A 19,792-nucleotide genomic window follows, 5' to 3' on the forward strand; every position below is an offset into this window, starting at 1 on the left:
AAAGTCTGATTCCGTGTGCATGATGAAGTGGTGATTTATGAATGTATATATTTGGCAAAAATTCTATCCGAGTCATATGAATTCATATAATCCTCGCATTTTTCGTGTTATCCGTTATTTCGTTACCGTGTTATTTCGTTGATATCAATAGCTTTTGAAAAACAGGAAATCAAAATCTCGCACAAACATCACTTCAAAACATTTCCAGCAATAGCGACATAAAGCTAAAATATTTGAATAAATCGATTTGATACTCATACCTATTATCACTTTCCCACATATTGTGAAGTGAAAATAAAAAAACAAAAAAAATAGTAATCTTTTTAAGGACTAAAGTCATTAAATTTTTAATACTGACATAAAGTTAAATATTTGAATAAATTGATCTGATATTCGCGTTCATTACTTTTCTATACCAAGTGATCAAAAAATAGTAATTAAGAATTAAAAATTAAAATTTAAGAATAAAAGAAATGATCATTAAATTACGGTTCCGAATTATAGATTCTTATTCATGACATTTAATTCGTCACCGTTTATAACATTGTTATGATCATTACTACATGGCGATATTGAACTCAGTTATTATTCGAGCTGCTTAAAATCAAATTGCGCAATAAAATTTATCGCTTCAAATTTTTGAACGCGATAACAACGATATTGGATCTATTTTTTTTCTTTCCAACGGATCGCCGAATGATATCATCAAATAAACGCAAGAGATGATATCGTGCATTGCAATCTATGCCAATGGCAGCAAAGATTTCATAGCTCAACGTATTTTACGTCAAAATATGCAAATTTTTATCGCGCAAAAGCGATGCGAAATCGCAGTATCCAAAATACGATTTCGAAATAACGCCGACGGATATGCATTTCCACATGCGTGAGATTCAGAAAAAAAAATTCGTATTTTCGCTCAATCGGAGCGAATTCTTACGTAACAGAAATGTTGCATTTTCAAACAAGAAAATTGAGGAAATTTTAAATGACGTTACTACGATGTTTATAAAGGACAATAAAGATAATAAGGGACAATAAATGTCGATAAGTTAATCTTCATCGAAAAATATCGGTTTTATTCGATAATTAGACTCTTCCGTGCACACATATACGAATTAACTTTTGTAATGACGCTGAGATTTGTACAAAATGATAATTTTCCACGGTACAAGAATACCGTGTGTCAGTAAATTTAAACAAATCGATAAACAGTCAACGAGAAGCTTCCGCAACGACGCTCTTTGAACAGACACTGAATATAGACTTTGTATGATACACAACGATTGTTTTTTTCTTTCGCGGCGTATAACAACAGCGATATATCTATACTTTCTTACAGCGCAACAATCGCGTACGAGGGAGGTATATTTTAAGCGTGAGGCCGTAGATAATCGACCGATCAATGTCTTTAATCAACGAGCTTTAAAAAATATGTGTCAACGAGTCGCGATAACAAAACGTACGTACAAAAAAGAATAACGCATGAGGTAACGAGGTAATTCGAGACGATTCCGCTTTTCGTGATAAAATCGAGAGAAAATAACAAGAGGAATCTCTCTATCGCATGAAAAAAGTCGAAAAAACGAAAAAAATCGTCGAAACAAACCGAAAAATCGACTACATTTGCGATTTCTTTAACAAATTAGCGAATAGAGGAACGCAAAGAGAAATTTTCAAATTGCAAGCCAATTAAAATAGTCTACTGCCTCGAAGAACCGTGAAAGAGAAAGGAAGAGAAGAGAAGACGGAAAATAAGCTCGATTATGCGAGAGGGGGATTTCGATCGAAATAACAATGTAAACTGCTCGATCCACGTTTCTTCCTCGCCTCCTTGCTTGAGCTTAGTTGCTGCTGGACTGTTCCCGCTTCAACGAGCCGAATTCCTCCAACATCGCTTGTAGTCCTTCGGGGACTTGTCCGGCATCCAATTCTTGCGTCCACTGACGATACTGTAGAAAGATAACAAATGGTGATGTGTAAAGGACGTAAGCTCCACCTCAGTCGAATCTTCGTTGTACGTACTAAGCTGTTGTGTGCCGGAGATCTTTGGGGAATCAAAAGGATTTCAGAATGACTTCGTGGACGGACAGGAGCGCCAATCATGTCGAAAACTTTTCAACCGTTCTTCTTACTCGCAATATCTGCGCAGCTTTGTCGATATAAGAACTTTCGATGAAACGATACACTAACTTCTATCAGCAGACATCGACGTCAAATATTTTCAGAGCATTTCGTTAACAAGCGTCCCCTTCGACGAAAAGCAAAGAACGAACTCAATCAATAATCAATGGATAATACGATTTCATAATTTCGAGCGCAGGTAGCAAAGTTTTTACCTTTATCATATTCCGTCCTGTTCTAATTTTATAAAATATCGAATTTATATTTATCAAGCATAATCAAATACAAATAAAATCAATTCCTATATAAAATTACGAAATTATTTGTAAGAGATTTCATAAGCGAACATCTATAAAAAATACAATATTAATCAAGCAATGTACTTGATGTGAATAATTTTATAATTCCACCAATCCCAACAAATTCTAATAAATTCTAATAAATGTTCTCTGTAGAAGCAATTGTAGATGCGAATAATATTCCTATTCCATGTTACTAAAGAACGAACCTTTGTATTCCACCAAAACTTTATACTTCTTCGAGTAACTTAGTTTGGACTTCGTAGGAAGGTTAAGAAAGGTGATGAGAAAGATAATGGAAAAGAAGTTCTCCAGCTTCCAAAAAATTAGCTTTGCTTTGTGATATTTGAGATATAACCAATTCTAAAAACTTTGAAGTATTCTTTTTTAAGAAAAAAAAAAGAAAATCTATCTTATCTTTATATTGCAAATAAGTGTTTTTTTTTCTATTCTCATTTTTTATTACCCTAGAAAATTGAAAAATTCCTAGGAAAGAATGCAGGATAGAAATAGTTAATTTTTTCTCTAGAAATATTGTGCATGTTCTTTTTTTCTCATTTTTTATGATACTAGAAAATATTTTATATATACATATATATATAATATTTTCCAGCATCATGAAAAATGAGAATAAAAAAAAGAACATGCACAATATTTCTAGAGAAAAAATTAACTATTTCTATCCTGGATTCTTTCCTAGGAATTTTTCAATTTTACTCCTTTATTCAATTATTAAAAAGGGTCGAAAATATGACTCACCATTTCGAGCTCTTTTCGTAGAGCAATTACTGCTTTCTCACGATCGGCTACGAGCTCCTCCAGGTACTGATACCTCAGCTTCTTCCGCGCGCGGCACTCCCTCGCACTCTGCCGACTCCGTTCTGTAATAAAACAGCAAATGAATGGAAGTGAGATTAATCCATATTAATATGGAGAATCAATACATGCAAAACGCAGGCTGATCCCCGAGACCGGTGCGACTAAAGTTTCAACAAAATTCGCGCCGAGCATAAATTTCTCTGGTTTTCGGCGTCAGGTTGTAACGTAATGGCAGGCCAAGTGGCAGATATATATCACGAGCTCTACAAGAATTCAGGATTTAATAATGTCGCAGAACGCGCAAGACGCATGGTAATGCCGCGGCATATGTGACCGAACAGCGAAAACTTTTAGGCAGACGATAAGCTATGATTTTGCTCCAACATAAGAGGGAAATAAAACGTATCGCATATCAGGTGTCGAGCAAAATCGAGTTCGATAAAATGCGAGACTAAAACAGAAAAATTCATGTAACGCGCGCGCGCGTGTTGTGCAATTTAAAACTTGCAATTTTCCAATCTTCCGCGATTGAATTCTGCAATTCTCCAATTTTATCAGATCGTCGATTTCTGTGTACCTTGTATTCTGAAATTTCCTCGGATATTGAATTTTTGAATGTTTCTTTTTTAAAAAACCCGTATTTTTTTTTCTCTTCCATTACATTCCAGATCCGAGATTTGAAAGTTTGTAAACTCGGAGATTCGTGCAACATCGAGAAAGATTTTCAGATTATTATATATTATGAAATACAGAAGTAGCAGAAATTATTTTTCTTTTTCAAAAATCATTTCGCGCGTTAGATGAAAATAAACCATCTTTAGAGGCAATCCACGAGCACGCTTATCGTTTCATCCTTTATCGGGGAGCGCTTTTTACAGCGGCAATAAACGTCTCTCGTCTTATTCCAGACTTTTAAAAGGTACTCCTGCTCCATCACCCATAATCAGACCGATTTTTCGCGATTCGTAAACGTCGATCGGCGCAGCTAGCACCGTAAATTTTATCGAAAAAAGATTCATTGATGCCGATTGAAACCGACGCGCAATCGGCATCACGCCTGAGAAAATCGATATTAGCGCGCCGCGGAAATTAAGCGTTCTTTCACAGTCAATTTGCGGTTCCATTTGAGATCTCGTTGGGACGGCCGACATCTGGACTGAATCGAGGCGAACCCCGAACGGGTTTAAATAAAGCCGAGATTCCGTCAGTCGTGCGTACCGGATAAAATGGAGCTCCGGAGTTTATTCGTTCGTTCGCGCGGTCAAGAAAGCTACCGGAACCAGACTCACGCGCAATTTCCGTCGGTATGCGAGTATCGAATGCCTGTTTAATGATGGATAGAAAGCAAACTGAGGAAAATACAGTTGTTCTTTAACGGACTGTAATCGTGCCAAATACTCTGGACGTAAAAGATTCAAAAGGAAATAACCGTTTGTCGAAGGAGAATAATTGCAAATTTAAGATTTATAAAAAAAACGTTCGAAAGTATCTTGCAAATTTATTTACTTTAACGGAAAAATATAAATTCAATAAAGTAAATTCACATAGTAAATAATTTGTAATCAATCTGGTCTACAAAATTGCAAAATTAAAATGGTCTTGGCTAATCAATTTTGGACATGTAAATTTAATAACACAATCTTGTTGTCCAAATTAATTCTCTTAATTTTCTATGTTTCGATGGAAAATAATTAATTTAGTTCGCATATGAAAAAATGTATTACTAATAATAATTAGCTGCAAAGTATAAGATTATAATTCCGGAAGAACATCCCCGACATTTCTATAGATTTGAACATCGTGCGTTTCCCATGGGAAGGACGGAGGAGGAGGAAGAACGAAGGCGGAAAAAAAGAAGATACGGAATAGCCCATGGGACGATTATAAAGTTTCGTTCTCGAATGGCGACCATGCGCGTCTGTTCCAGAAATAATCCCCTAGAATCGTACCCCGTTGTTGGTCCGTGCGGCCACCAAGATACAAGAGTAACAGAGGGAGAGTTAGTTTCATCCGCCGCTCCTTCTATATCTTTTCCTTCCCGCTTTTGTTGCACGGAAGCTCCGAGCTTCGGTTTTCCGCAAAACGACGGAATTGCAAAATAGCCGAACAGCGCCGTAATCCTCGCGTTCGTTGGCATCGAGAGGAGCCCCACCGCGGGACGCCGGTATAAATATTCATTCGCGAATGAGATAAACTACGGCAACTCGCGCAATCAGCGGATACGCGGTCCTCGGGAGGACGGCGCGCGTCGCTATCAAATGCTTTAATCAAGAGACGGTAGTGGCATCGAGATGCCACGGAGTATATGCATAAGTCGGCGCGAACCGATATCTACCGGTCGTGTCAGTTTCCACTATCCCGTAGAGCACGCTATATTTCTGTTTTACGCGAGTTTTTGCATCTTGGATTAGCGAGACGCTGACAAGTCGAGACATTGAATGGAGATAAAGCAACCAACAGTCAACATCTGTTGTGCTGTTATTCCTTCGAGGCTCTTCGCGATTCGAAATTATACGATAAAAATTTTCGTGAGAATATTTAATAATTCTATCGAAAGTGCCTCTAACGGGATATTCTTATCTTACGATGTGTTATTAGTCCAAATGTTTTGATTGCAATCGATAGACATAAAATTATGATAGTTACATATCTCTCTCAGTAATAGTGTCATACATGTATAATTTATGATATTATATGCCTATACTATTCATCAATGCAAATATCAAAACAATAGAGATAACCAAAATATGATTGAATAATCAAATCAATAATTAATTATTGCAGTGATTAAACAATTAGTAATTAAACATGGATTTATATTTAAATACTACCGATTAAGAAGTAATAAAAACAATCATCGATCACAATTGTCGGTCAGTAACCAGGGAATGTTATGATTTTAATTCAATATAAATTGACGTGCATTATTGAAACAGTTTTAATAATAGCAATAATCTATCATTTTATGATTACCAGATGTTTATTAATGACGATGTTAGTCAATGATTAACGATGACAAACTGCGGATGCAATTTATAATTAATGAATCTTAATGATGATTACTTAATTAATGATTCAAAATTTCCTCATTATTCAAAATAGTTAATCACTGTATAACATTGTCGCAATCGTTCAGTAAAATTGACGCGACTAAAATTTATCACAATTTTAATCGGGATAGACAATCTATTATCGACGAAATCTCGTTACAAGTAAAACAGCGACGAAACAAATTATTTCAATTAAATATCAAGGATGTCAACAGATATACTTGATGAAGATACTTTACCGAGCTTAGCCTTCATGTCCGCCTTGTCCGCCGCCTTCCTTCCAGGCTTGCGTCCCCTCTTGCCCCCCTCTTTCCGATCACCGCGAGATCCCTCCTGCAAATAAAACGACAAGATAATTAATTGTGAGACAACGCGATATATATCTTATGGAAATTAATAGAGCAAATAGTCATACATTTGGATCTCAAATATAGTCGAGATACCGTCGAGAGGAGAAGATATAAGTCGCACTATTCACTAAAACCAATCCATTTTACGTGGCTTTGCCAGTCGGTTTTCCCGATTATGTAAATAGAAATGCTAGTAAATAATTCTACGGAGAGGCGTTCCTGTGATTAATGATCGTACCGTAGGTATATTTACGCCGCGCGGCGGTGACAAATCTTGCGCGAGGAACCGAGATGGAGCATTAAAAATTGACAAAACGCCCGGTTGGATTATTACGCTACCCTACCAAAGAGCGAAAGCGCGCCATGAATAATTCGCCAGGGGATAATTTACGATTCAATCAGGCCGCGTACGCACGTACGCACGCACACACGGCCGCTTATAATGCCGCTTGATCCGCACCGGAGTTCCGCCAGCCTCGATTAATATCTTGGGCGAAACACGCGGCAGTGTCGTTTTCAATGGAAACAAAAGCTCATTGTGTCACCGAAGAGAGCAGAGGCTGAGAATCGAGTCGGGGGTTCACCGTTTCATGAAAAAGATCTCGGGGATGAAATCGTCTACTGTGTCGTCAATCGTAAACGCAAAGGTGGCAATTGCAGTCGAGCAACAATAACATCTTCTTCTTTCGTGGCCACGAGTTTCATTTTCGCGTGCACGCGCGCGCGCGTCAAACGATGTTTGACAAACGCTCATTTCACTGTCACAGTCGTTCATTCAGTCAATTTTAGGCTTTACCATCGTCATGATATCCGGCTTGTCGAATGAAATTGAGAGAGTTGAGCAAACGCGAATTTTAGATCAGCTGCATCAATCCTTTGTATTTTTTATTCGTTCTGTGTAATCCGCACTATCTGATTTTGTTTTTAACAAAACTTGAAATACGCGAAACAAATCTGAATTATTGATTAATCTATATTATTTTATTATTATATGTATTTTTTATTACTTTATTCCTTTTACCCAGCAATCTATATCGGGTTTTATATTTTTAAATTATCAAAACGTAAAACATATAGAGCACACATATATGTTTGTTTATTTCTTGTGAAATTTAAAATCCAAAAATATTCTTTTTTAATACAAAATTTAAGTACATTTTTCTCTTTGAATATAGAGTGACATAAGATATACTTTTTATATTTGTTATAGAATGTTTCACATGTAATTATTCGCGCAAGTCACTTCGATAGCATATAAATTGTTTATAAAATCGCATATTCGTCACGAAGCATAATGTATACCTTATTATAAGTCAACGCAGTCAATCATATGTCGCAATCTCATTGTCCCGAGAATATTATTTATGTAAAGTATATGTGTGTTTGCTATGCGTACGAACTGCTTCAAGTCAAACAAGAAAGCAACGTGCATACATTTTCGCGAAATGCATTTTCGCGCGCGGTCCTCATTGCATGCATTTCGCACCGTGGCGAAAAACAAGCGTCTGCACGCGGAAATAATTTCAACGCGGCACAATTACCTGGAGGAGCAATTTCGCGAGTGCATAAAGCCAGCGTATTATTTCATAGAAATTTCAACTATATTGAGTTTCGACTTTATCTTTAGCATCTAATATGAACGCTATTTGATACTTTGTATATTAATTAAATAATTTTCGATAGAAGCCCCGATGAAATAATTGAAATGTGACTTAAAACTAATAAGAAGTGACCTCGAGACAAGCGGAAACGCCAGGATACACACGCCATCAATCTTCCTGTCTTGGAAGTACGGGAAACTTGTGGTCAGTGAACACGCACCAGATAAAACTCACCATCTTGCCGACTTACACTCGAGCCATTAAAATTTACATGCCCCTCGGGCGCAGTTGTTACATACCACTGCCTTTAAATATGCATACGCGTTCAGGGGTGACAAAATACAAATTTCGCATCCCTTTAAAACCGCTATTTATCGCTCCGACCTATCCGTTCCTTTCAATCTTATCTGGTATTAAATCTCCCCGAATCCCGTTTCTGTTCCGCGACCACTTCCGGCTTCTTTACCCGTATGTTTTTGTGCGAGATAATTGGAACTGATTCGCGCCTATAAAAAAACGCACGTGGTGACTTTGAACGCGAAAACTCGCGAGTTGAATTATGCAACTATAAATCGAGAACGTATTATATATGTGAACAGAGAGTTGCTAATTAACTTTTTGTTGCATCTTGCAATATTATGACGAAGCGTACGATAAAGATATAAGCATCTCGTTATGAAACGTAAGATTCTTTTTTATCAAGTTATAGATGACTCTTTTCTATAATATATAAATAATATAAATATATATAATTATACTATATAAATTATTCTAATGTAAATATAAATGCCAATTAAATAATAAAAAGTTATCCGATATAGTTTCAAAGTTTCAAAATAAGAAATAATAATTAATTTTTTTTCTAAAATAGAAATAAATTATTTTTCAATTATAAATTAATTTTATTTAAATAGAATTTTAATTTAAACTTTTAAACACAAAAATCAATACTATGTAAATATGTAATATTTTACATGTTCTTAAATATTTTATATTAAATGTTATGCAAATTTAGATTGTTTTGTTTTAATAAATAAAAAAAATTTTTAATTAAGTTACAAGATACACAGCCAAACAGAAATATGCGAGAACGCGTATAATATCAATTGCAAATTGCCGCAAGCTAAAAATAAAAAATATCTTATAATTAGTCTACCATAGCAATCTGCTATAAAGAATCACAAATAAAAGAAGCCTTGATATATTTAATAAAATGAACCATTCTTTATATCAAGTATTCTTTATTGATTTTATCTTCAATATCAGATATGGATATTTTAAAAAATGTAATATCTGCAAAGAGCCATTTATAAAAGTATAGAAGATTATCACTTCGAAGTTCTGACGTCATTTTAAGCCATTTGTTAAATTAATAAAAGTATAACGTCTGTAATATGAGAAAAAAATACAAGTTCAAAAGTAAAAATGAACCATCGAATGTCTCTACAATCATACATCCGTATGAAATCATATTTAGGTCATGGAATATGGACGATCTACGGCTATAAACCTTTCCGGAATCTACCAGACATTTGCTGACACTGACATTTCCGTCTACTTCCTTGTCTCTATCATGTCACACACTCGCAACTCGCAATCACATCCCACAGAGACATACCCGCGAGCGTGTACACATATATATATATATATTCTAAATTCGACTTCTTTTCCTGCATACGACAACCCATCTGATCGACGTACATCCGAACGACCAAGAAACAATCCGTTCGTTTCCGGGATTTGATAAACGACCATTTTATGAATGTCGCTCCGATGCAGAAAACGTTTCCACAGCATGCGGAATAAGTGCGAGCGCGTGCATAATGCGTCAGTAAATGGCGTGCCAGAATAGAGTATCCCATTGATGTAAAATTTCCATAAAGCATATCTGATGGTTATCGACGTGCGAAACGCGCATTCTGATTACGTCTCTTTGCGTCATAATCATATAAATGACGGAAAGAGAATGTCTCTCGATATTATTTACGGAAAAATAGAAAAAAATATGGAAAATAAAAATGGAATATTAAAATCTGAAATCCAATTTACATGTTTTTCAACCAAATTTCTATCAATTTTATAGAATCTGTCTGGTTATATTATCAATGAAACAAGCATTTGAGCGTATCTGTGTTATGAAAAAATGTATTTTGTTGAGAAACACACATTATATAACACATTTTTAAATTGATAGTCTGTCAAACATATGTCATCGGATATTTTGTTGATATATTGTATAAAATAAAAATATGCAATAAATTTTTTAATAATATTTTTCTCACGGACACCGCGTGTACGAATATTCATACATATAATCGATTTCTACTTATATAGCCAATTTTCATGGCGCTTGCGATTTTAACGATCACTGGCTATCAGAGAAATGTAAGCTTCGGTCGTACAAACATAAAATTTTATGATATTTTTCTTGATACGTTTCTCATTGTTATCAGTACAAGCATGGTAATGCAATGTGTCGCGCTTAAAAAGTAATTTCAATTATCTAAAACCCGATTATTTGATGCCATTATGGAAAATTGGACGACCACCAGTATAAGTTTCCGGAAAGACAATATCTATTTTAATCTTTCTAATTTGTATTTGCATAGGGAAAAATATTTATTAGCATATTATCAATATTCTAATCTGATTTTCTGCAATACAAAAGCTGAAATATTCTACGCACAATTCTTCTTGTTACGGAAGTGTTATGCCAAAATGTGATATTCTTCTAATCAAGAATTTTTAAATTGTACCACAAATTAATATCTTTTTTAAGAAAATGCTCTTTTTGGATTAACTACGATGATGGCAAAAAGATAAAAGCGAGATAGTCTGCTTCATAATGTGCAAGCCCTTCTGCGTATAATGCTTTCACACCGCTTTTAGACACAACGTGCTTTTTGCTACGGAAGCTAACTCGTCTAGAAAAAACGTATTTGCCCTAAAAGCAACGAAGTAAAAATGTTATTATCTTTTATGGATACATTTTCTGCACTTGTAGCGATCACATACTCTAAAGTATATAAGAAAATAAATTTTTTTTATTATTAAAAGAGGAATTAAAAGGAGATTAATCAGAAAATTCGTAAATAATGACGATGTTCGGCCGAATTTAAGACTATGCGTATATTCCTCTACTCTAACATTAATCAAGCTGGAACACACTTCAATGGGAACCCTTAACCGTTGTCTTGCCACGGATCCTCGATTCTACGTTGTTGCACCGGAGAACGGATGCTCGTAAAGCATATTGCCCACAATATCCAGGAGATGCAGCGGCACGCTTCTCCCCGTAGTAGCCATATGATTCACCCTTACACCTTCAGATTGAATGACATCCGTTAACGCTAATCTGAGAGATATCAGAGTCGATAACCGCGGAGGCATAAATTTCTGTTACAGATTACAGGATATATAACTTTCGCCATATATATTCTTCAGCGATAGATTTAACGCGGAATGAATTTTAGTCGAACAAAGTTATCGAGATATTTGTAATTTTCGCGTAATTAACGATTTACAACGCGAATATTCTGACTGAGCAAGTTTCAAAAGACAAAATAAATGGCAGAATCGTAGTCTTTTTAGTTTACTTTCAGCAAATTTTATTTTATGCATGACAGAATTTTAAATTGTGTGATTTTAAAAAATACATATAATGTTAAAAATTAAAATAGCCGCGGGATTAAAGAGTAATGAGGCAAAAGCGGAATATTATATAGACAAACATAATTTATACAAGACTGAATAAATATAAAGAGCGTTTTTGCATGTATAAAAATTCGGATAGCTTCATAAAATGAAATTTCTAATCAAAGCAATCTGACGTTAAGGCCCATGTGGAAACATATTAAAGATGCGCGAAAAACATTCCTTTTTAAATTAAAACAAAGATACAGATACTCAAACTGAAAACTGATTTTTGCTGCAAAAACTCCAAATATATTCAACTTCATTAAAATTTTACTCTCTAGCGTGTAAATGCAGAATAGTTGAAAAGTTCGCCTGAAATCCGCTCAAAGATTATTCTAAAATATAAATAACTCTCGATTCATTTCAGTAGACAGAAGATTATCAACTTCATCAAATTTTCAAATATTTCTCCTTTCGGCAACATTTACTGGACTTAACTCTTTTTCGTTGCGTTATTTTGTTAGAAATTCAAAATCGTAAGAAATGAAAAAAAATCGAATCTACAGTTTCTTCTAATTTAAACTGAATAACTGTCGTGTATAAAATCGCGAAGGGAAAGGGCGTTCACTCATCGGCTTTACACGATAATTAAGAACGAAAAGTGCGGATAGATTATATTACGCTGTGCACAAAATCAAACTCTAACGACGTGCTCTCCCCTTTATGGTTACCAGTAATTTAAAACCCCGAGCAAAAGCCATTCATTAGACCACATTCCTACTTCGCGCTTCACCAAATGAGTCTCGAATGATCGCTTTTCGAGAGAAAACTCTTTAATTACGACCGCCGTTCTTGCCGCCTACTAGTTCTTACGCCGGCTTTTTCGAGTTATAATACTCTCGAATTTCGAAGAGGATATGCGTGCTGCTCGCAATTAATTTTCATTATTACTTCCAACTTACTCTTATAGCCTCTCGGCATGACCTTCTTAAATGCATTAGTTACGCTTCAACTTTTACGCTTTTACGCTTCTCCGCTCCTCTTATTATTTGTTACATGCGCCATTTCTTCAAATACACTTATGATTCAAATCAACCATATCGCGTCATTTTTTCTCTGCTGTTTATATTTTTTTTTATACTCGAATTCCTTCAAATTCCAACGTTTGACACGGTTTTATTAGCCTGACTGATTTTATAATTGCCTCAGCAATCAAGTTTGCCGGCCAAGCAGCGCAATTTCGCCCTCTTTTGCCTTTTTTCCCCTTCAACGAGACGAAAACAGAGAGAATATTATGGCGAAACCGGACATCCGGAAGACACGCGCGCAAAAGAGGGCTCTAGTTAGTTTTACCGCAATTTTTTCTTCTACCTTGTTCAAGACGACGCTTGGCGAAAAATGGACGTTAGACAAATTAGACTAAAGTGGACCGAAATGGAACAAAGTAAACGTAAGTGAAGGATAGGAACGTTTTACCACCGGTGATCGCGTGAAAGCCGGCCACTCTTTCCGCGCTTAACTCTTTCGTCTTGAATTCTCATTTTGCGGAATGATTTACGACGAAAATTTCGCGCGTGTCCAAAACTTTTGTAATCACCCGGCGGCGATTAACGCTAATTTATTGCCGCGAGAAGAGTCTTTTGACATCGAAAGCTTGAAACATCCACGACCGCGATATTATATTTTAAACCGTGCAAAAAAAAAGCCTCGCTTAGCCGCTCGGTAAAGGGGAGGACTCTGATTAAAGCCGTCGACGATTTTCCGCGATTAAAATTCACGCGGGTATAAAATCCCGCGAATTTGCGTAGCCGATAAAATCTTAATTTTCGCCGAGTATAAACACTGAATTTACGATGTACGATTTACGTAAGTTTTCGTCAACATTTCACACAATACATCGCGCTGAATACACTCTCTCTTTCTCTCTCTCTCTCTCTCTCGTGTGCGTCATGATAATAAATGGCGGACGGTGAATGCGCGACGCAAGAGTTACCGGATTCACCGTGCCCACGACCTTATTATTACCTCCATTCGATGGTTGCACAATCCCCTTAGTCCGCTTACACAACGGTAGTGCACATTTCCCCCAGCGCGCGATATGCAACAACGCTTATCTGTCTCGAGCAGAGGATTATTTTCATCGGGTTCTGAATTTATACACACCGTATTTAACCGTCGTCGCGTTGCGTTCGTTCGTGTAGTAAGACTTTTTAACGATCTACATCAGCTGAAAGCTTTTACAAAAGTTACAATCCCATCGGCAACGATTTTGAGAGGGTGGTAAAGCGGATTTTGCGCTCGAGGGGGGAAAAGTTGAGAAGTTTCGTGACGCTTTACAAAATATTCGACAATATTTTTTTTCGGAGTAAACGATTTTAGATTCTATATAATCACGCGTGAATAACCGGTGCTTACGAAGTTGGATTCTTAAAAATGCGCTTATACGATTAAATTACTTCGTGAAACTGTTATATCCGACTTCGTGTTATTATTGCGGTATTTTTACGGTATTTTTGCGCGATATCACGCGTTCTTTCTCTCCTCTACTATTTGAAATCGCGACGACGGAAAGTACATAGTGCCGGTCTCTGAACGTACAGTCGCGATTTAAAGCTTTCTTGAGCTTTTCCAGGTCATTGTTCGTCCCGACTAGCGTAACCGGAAGAGAGTAGGAGGCACGGAAAGGGGAGGTGGAGAAAGCTCCCTCGTAATTTTCCAGCCGCGCCGCTTCTGCTCCAGCGACGTTATGTACAACAATGGACGGGGATGTTCCGCGAACACAATGGCTAGTGCGAGCGAAATCGTTGCGTGAGCGCGAAAATCGCGTAAATTTCGTCGTCCCTCGCCGCGCATATTTCATGCGCTTCTCACCTATCACGCGCCGAAAAAAAATATGTTCGATAAAAATAAAATTAAAATAAAAATCCGTCGTATTTCTCCAATCAATGCTGTGCAATTAGAATAAGAAAGCAAATTGAAGAGTCATTTGAAAATATATCAAACTAGAAAAAAAAAAAATGACTGTATTACGTTGTCGCGAAATTCTTGATAACTTGGTGAGCTTCACCTTCCATTTCTTAGCTTTACCATCCTAACTTGTTCAATATTAGATTCTCAACTATGTATTTTACTTCGCGTCTACAATTTCGTTCTAAGATAAAATTGCATACGGCTTTGTATCTATCGTGTAGCAGTGCGAGGAAAGTACATAGAAACGAACGTAACATTTTCCTGCTCGCATTCGTGGCTGATAAGGAGACAAAGAGAGCACGATTGGATTTATGCGATCGCATTCGTCTACGTCGTCGGCAAAAATTTATGAAAGTCAAACGATATACATATACATATGTATATACATATGTATATACATGTATGCATGTATGCCTGCGCGCGAAAAGAACGCATACGCATGTGTGTGAAAAAGGATAGAGATCCTGAAGACAAAGAGGAATATCTCGGAATATCTCTCGAGGTGGATATAAATTTTCTCCGCGTTGACGTCGATGGAAGATATTACAATCGCCGAGGCAGTACGCATATAAACGGAAATAAGAATGATTCAATATGCCGACGACTCGAAAGACGATGAACCCCCGCGATGTGTGTGCACTTTGTACGCCGCGTATGACAATTCAATATATCAAAATATTTTTTCCTATCGAACAGTAAAAGTGAAACAAATATAACACATGACAAACTTGTAAATTTATAAAATGCTTTATAAAAAGAACAATACATTAAACGGCGACAAAACAAATTTGAGTAATTAAAAAAATTGCCATAAATGCTTAAAATAATTTTATATATTTGTCTGTTACTTGAAAATTTGTTTTTAATTTATTTTTATTATTCCTAAAGAACGCAAAAGTGTAAAATGTAAGTATAAATTGAGAGACATAACTTTATCTCGTATATAAATTTGCATATGCTCCTTCAAATAAAGTTAGATTTTAATATAATAAAAAGAGAAGAAGTTATTAAACACAATTGTATTTATAATTATTTATAATAATAAGTAGATATAATTAAATATATATATGCGAAATTTATAATGTATATTTCGAATACTTAAAAAAAAATAAATCAAATAATTAACTTTCATAAATGTAGTGATAAATTCGCTATATCACAAATTTAAAAGCATTATTATAATATATTAAAACTCTACTTTTTGGAAACATCATCGTATATCGCGATATTGCACCTGGTGAAAGGTTCTTTTGCACAATGCTACAGCATCTGGAAGATTTCTTACGATAACTTAGCTCGTTGGGATCGAGAGTACGAGTGACGACGTTGAGACGTGAGGATTCGTTATTGTTAGGATGATGTTCGCCAACGGCAATGTAACGCTAAAGTTCTACTAGTGATGATAATGATAACGACAAGATCGATACGCATTGTTAAAGTTTTGCTAAAATCCAACAAGATATATATATATATATATATATAAAATCAAATAATCAAAAAATAAATATATCTTGAAATGTTTCATACATATATACAAGGTGTTTCAAACAAAATCGAGCACTTCTTCTCAGTATCAATTCTTTGAACAATTCGAAATTGATTTTTTTCACAAGAATGTTGCTAAGTTTGAGAAATATTTAACTCGAAATTGCACGGAAATTGCTATTTTGTGACAATTACGTAAGCCGCGTTATGACAATGATAGAAACTGCGCAAAATGCATAATTGCACAGCAAAGAGTTATCCGTCTCCCTTTTTAAGATCGCATATATTCTCTCATTATTGTGACTGCGATTAAATATTTTACCTCGGTCATCGAAGCGTTTCAGGTAGCGTGCGCATCATCAATACCTCGAAGAAGTGCAACGAAGGACAACGACGATCACGTACAATCGTAATTCCCTCGCTCGTATTCGCGAGATTGCGAACCATGTTTCCAAGGAACGTGAAGAAAATATTGCGGATTCGTTAAAAGGTGCCGTTACCTCGACGCCTTCGTCTGCAAATCTCAATTATTTCTCTTTCTATTTAACTAACCGAGGTGGCAGACAAGTAGATCCTTGTAATGTAATAAAATATAAATTGTTTTAAACCTAATACGTTTATATACCCTCATTTACGTACTATTTATCAAATCTAGAATCTTTTCTTTAGAGAAATTTTTATAAAAATTCTCAATTTATATAATTTTAATTTCTAATATAAATGCATTGATAAGAATCAAATAAACTTCATAACTGTTTTAATAAAATATCAAAGGAATAAACTTCAAAATTGTTTTAATCAACGCTACTTTACGTAATAATTTAAAAAATCGATAAATAATTTTTTTGATGAGGATGCAAGAATCAATACAAAAGGCAACAGTGAATGACATTAATAGGAGTAAGAAGATATAACTTAATACGCAGCAGATAAAATCATTATCATATTGAATTTAAATATTCATACATCAGACGCTGTACCGTATATTCAAAGTACAAATAAAAAATATTAACATATTTAAAAAAAAAAAGATTAATTAAATGTATACATTTATGCGCAAATTAAAGAAGATAACTTGATTCATACAAGATAAAAATTTCATATCGGTAAACACTATATCCCGCGTATTCGAATGATAATTGCTCCAGAAAAGATTTAGTTTTGAATGACAAAAAATTAAAATTAATCATTTTTCGACACACACATACGTATATAATATACACATATAAAGCTTCTTGAAATATCTCTATCTGATAAAAGCTATTTGCACGCTGAAACCGAATTCTTTATACGACGCATGCGTTTTCGTCCTCAAACGAACACTGATAAAACAATGACGCAATTTTTTTTGCGAATATAAGACAGTTTATCAAACAAGATACATTACGTACAACATGCGAAAAGCAATTTATCTCAAAAATAGTTTCCGATTACTCGGCGTGGAATAGCGCATGAAATTTCTCGCGGATCGCTCGAGGGAGCGACTCGAGCACGAAAATCGCGGACGACGACCGCTCTTTCGGCGGCGACGTGCGTACGCTGAATTGCGCAGTAGCGTCGCGCGTAGGCGACGAGGAAGCCCGCGGCGGCGGGCTCCGAAATCGACCGGTTTCTCGCGCGGCCACCGTCGTCGGTCGCCGGCGTCGACGACGCTTCATGAATTACGATCGCGAAGAGAAAGAGGGAGAGCGAGAGAACGAGAGAGAGAGAGAGAGAGAGAGAGAAAGAGAGAGAAAGAAAAGGAGAGAAAACGAGCACGCGACCCAGTTTCCTCGCGTCGCCGACCGCGCACACGCATGCACGGCCACGCGTCGCGACGACACATCACACGTAGTACGGGGCACGGAGGGCTCCGCGCCGCGCCGCGAAACGTTGCATACGCGTGTGCATATAAGGCGTTTTCTCGCGGATCGGCCGCGCGTCGTATCGCGAATTATCCGGACGACGCGACGACGGTGGACGGCGACGGTGGCCGCGCTAAGGGCGTCGCGACGACGCGTCGGCGGACCGACGCGGCGAAGCCCGCGCGCGAAAATATATCTGGAGGAAAACTCACCGGTGCGCTGCTACGCGTCGTGCGGGCTCTGTCAACTGCGCAGTTCACGGGCTAAGAGGCTCTCGGCAGGGACGTGACGCGCGCGGTGCGCGCCCGCGACGCGATACGAGAGCGAAGATGACGCTGGCGTCATCGCGCGGCATCCCGCGGCCATTTTAATTCACGACTTCGGGGTAACGGGATTTCGCTGGCCGCAGCCACTGTTAAAGAGGAGATCCCGGAGACGGATCATGCGCGATTACACGCACTACGCGAACGCCCGGCACTTTGCGATTCGACAGCCGCGGATGTTGGTCTTCCGCGCGCGAAATTCATCCGCGACGAGCGACAAATACGGGACGATTCGAGAGCGACTCTATATTTGTCGATACGTTCGTCATGACTGACCGCGACTGCGCACAATGTTTAACGACGCACGCTCAACTTCACTCCGCAATTCTTTCGCGCGCATATTCACTCGGGATAATAATCGCGAGAGTCATCGGACACTTTGTCCGACGTAATTTCGTCTCCGAACAACGACGCGACTCGAAATCTATCAGAGAACGATGCTACGAGATAACGCGCGCACTTTTCGCGAAACTACGAGACTTTTCAGCGCCTTATATCACCCGCGATTGAACAGAAACGAAGATTTTAAACGGTCGCGATCACGCGTAATCGGCGCGAACTTGCGGACTGAGCCAGCGCCATCGCTCGGCGACGGATCGCAAGCGCGAGCGAGAGACCCCGCCATCTGTCGCGAAAAATGTCAAGCTCCGTCAGGCGCCAGCTTGACCGCACGAACGAAATATCGGCCAGCTAAACAGCAACCCCTCGCCCGCCTCCCACCGCCCCGCGACCTCCGTCAACGCAAACTGGGGTGCCCCGCTACCATCCGACGTCGGGACAATGCGATTCGCTCAAGCAAATCGAACGCGATCGTTCGAAATGCGAAATGCGAATCTAAAATTTATCGGCGCGCCCTCTTTGCACAACATGGTGTAATCCCGCCGAGCGCGCACGCAAGACCCGTCGTTTCTCCTATGGCAGGTTTGCGTCACGCGCGAGCACATTGTCAGCGCGCACGGCCGATTGTTGAAAAGTCACCAACTCACCGTCTCGTTCTCCACGATGCACATGGGCTCCATTTCCATTTGCCAGGTCGCGCGCGCCCCTCGCACGTCGCTCCTCGGAAACAATAACACGGGGTGGCTCGCGATGGCGATCACTCGTAACACTTCGCGACGGCAACGTGTGTCTGTTTACAAACACTGCAAGGTCACACATCGGACCGCCGTCTCCTCTCTACCCTTCCGCCACCCCCGCTCGCTCTTCGAACCGCTGAGTCGTGTTACGTCACGGGATCCGCGATGGTAGAGACGATGCTCAACGGAAGGCTCAACTCCCTTCCGAATATCCG

The 19,792-nt window shown here is 37.8% G+C and overlaps 1 protein-coding gene and 1 long non-coding RNA gene across 2 annotated transcripts; both read right to left on the bottom strand.

The window, feature by feature from the left end:
• Nucleotides 1-1,052: 1,052 nt before the first annotated feature.
• On the bottom strand, nt 1,053-19,692 carry LOC105256717 (cAMP-responsive element-binding protein-like 2). The gene is made up of 4 exons (XM_011266898.3): nt 19,488-19,692; nt 6,532-6,625; nt 3,183-3,304; nt 1,053-1,952 (listed from the first exon to the last, which is right to left on the bottom strand). The coding sequence occupies exons 1-4, from the start codon at nt 19,524-19,526 to the stop codon at nt 1,845-1,847; spliced, it is 363 nt and encodes a 120-aa protein (XP_011265200.1). The 5' UTR covers nt 19,527-19,692; the 3' UTR covers nt 1,053-1,844.
• On the bottom strand, nt 6,643-18,349 carry LOC112638278. Its single transcript, XR_003122928.1, has 3 exons — nt 17,726-18,349; nt 16,657-16,908; nt 6,643-6,769 (listed from the first exon to the last, which is right to left on the bottom strand). It is a non-coding gene; the product is annotated as an uncharacterized LOC112638278 (long non-coding RNA).
• Nucleotides 19,693-19,792: the final 100 nt, after the last annotated feature.

The sequence above is a fragment of the Camponotus floridanus genome, unplaced genomic scaffold (assembly GCF_003227725.1).
Source record: "Camponotus floridanus strain SB8 unplaced genomic scaffold, Cflo_v7.5 scaffold28, whole genome shotgun sequence".
Lineage (NCBI taxonomy): Eukaryota > Metazoa > Arthropoda > Insecta > Hymenoptera > Formicidae > Camponotus > Camponotus floridanus.

Coding starts and splice junctions, on each gene's coding strand:
- LOC105256717 (XM_011266898.3), bottom strand. CDS start 19,526: ATGGAAATGGAGCCCATGTGCATCGTGGAGAACGAGACG. Junction 6,626..19,487: donor GCATCGTGGAGAACGAGACG/GTGAGTTGGTGA, acceptor TTTTATTTGCAG/GAGGGATCTCGCGGTGATCG. Junction 1,953..3,182: donor TACGAAAAGAGCTCGAAATG/GTGAGTCATATT, acceptor ATCTTTCTACAG/TATCGTCAGTGGACGCAAGA.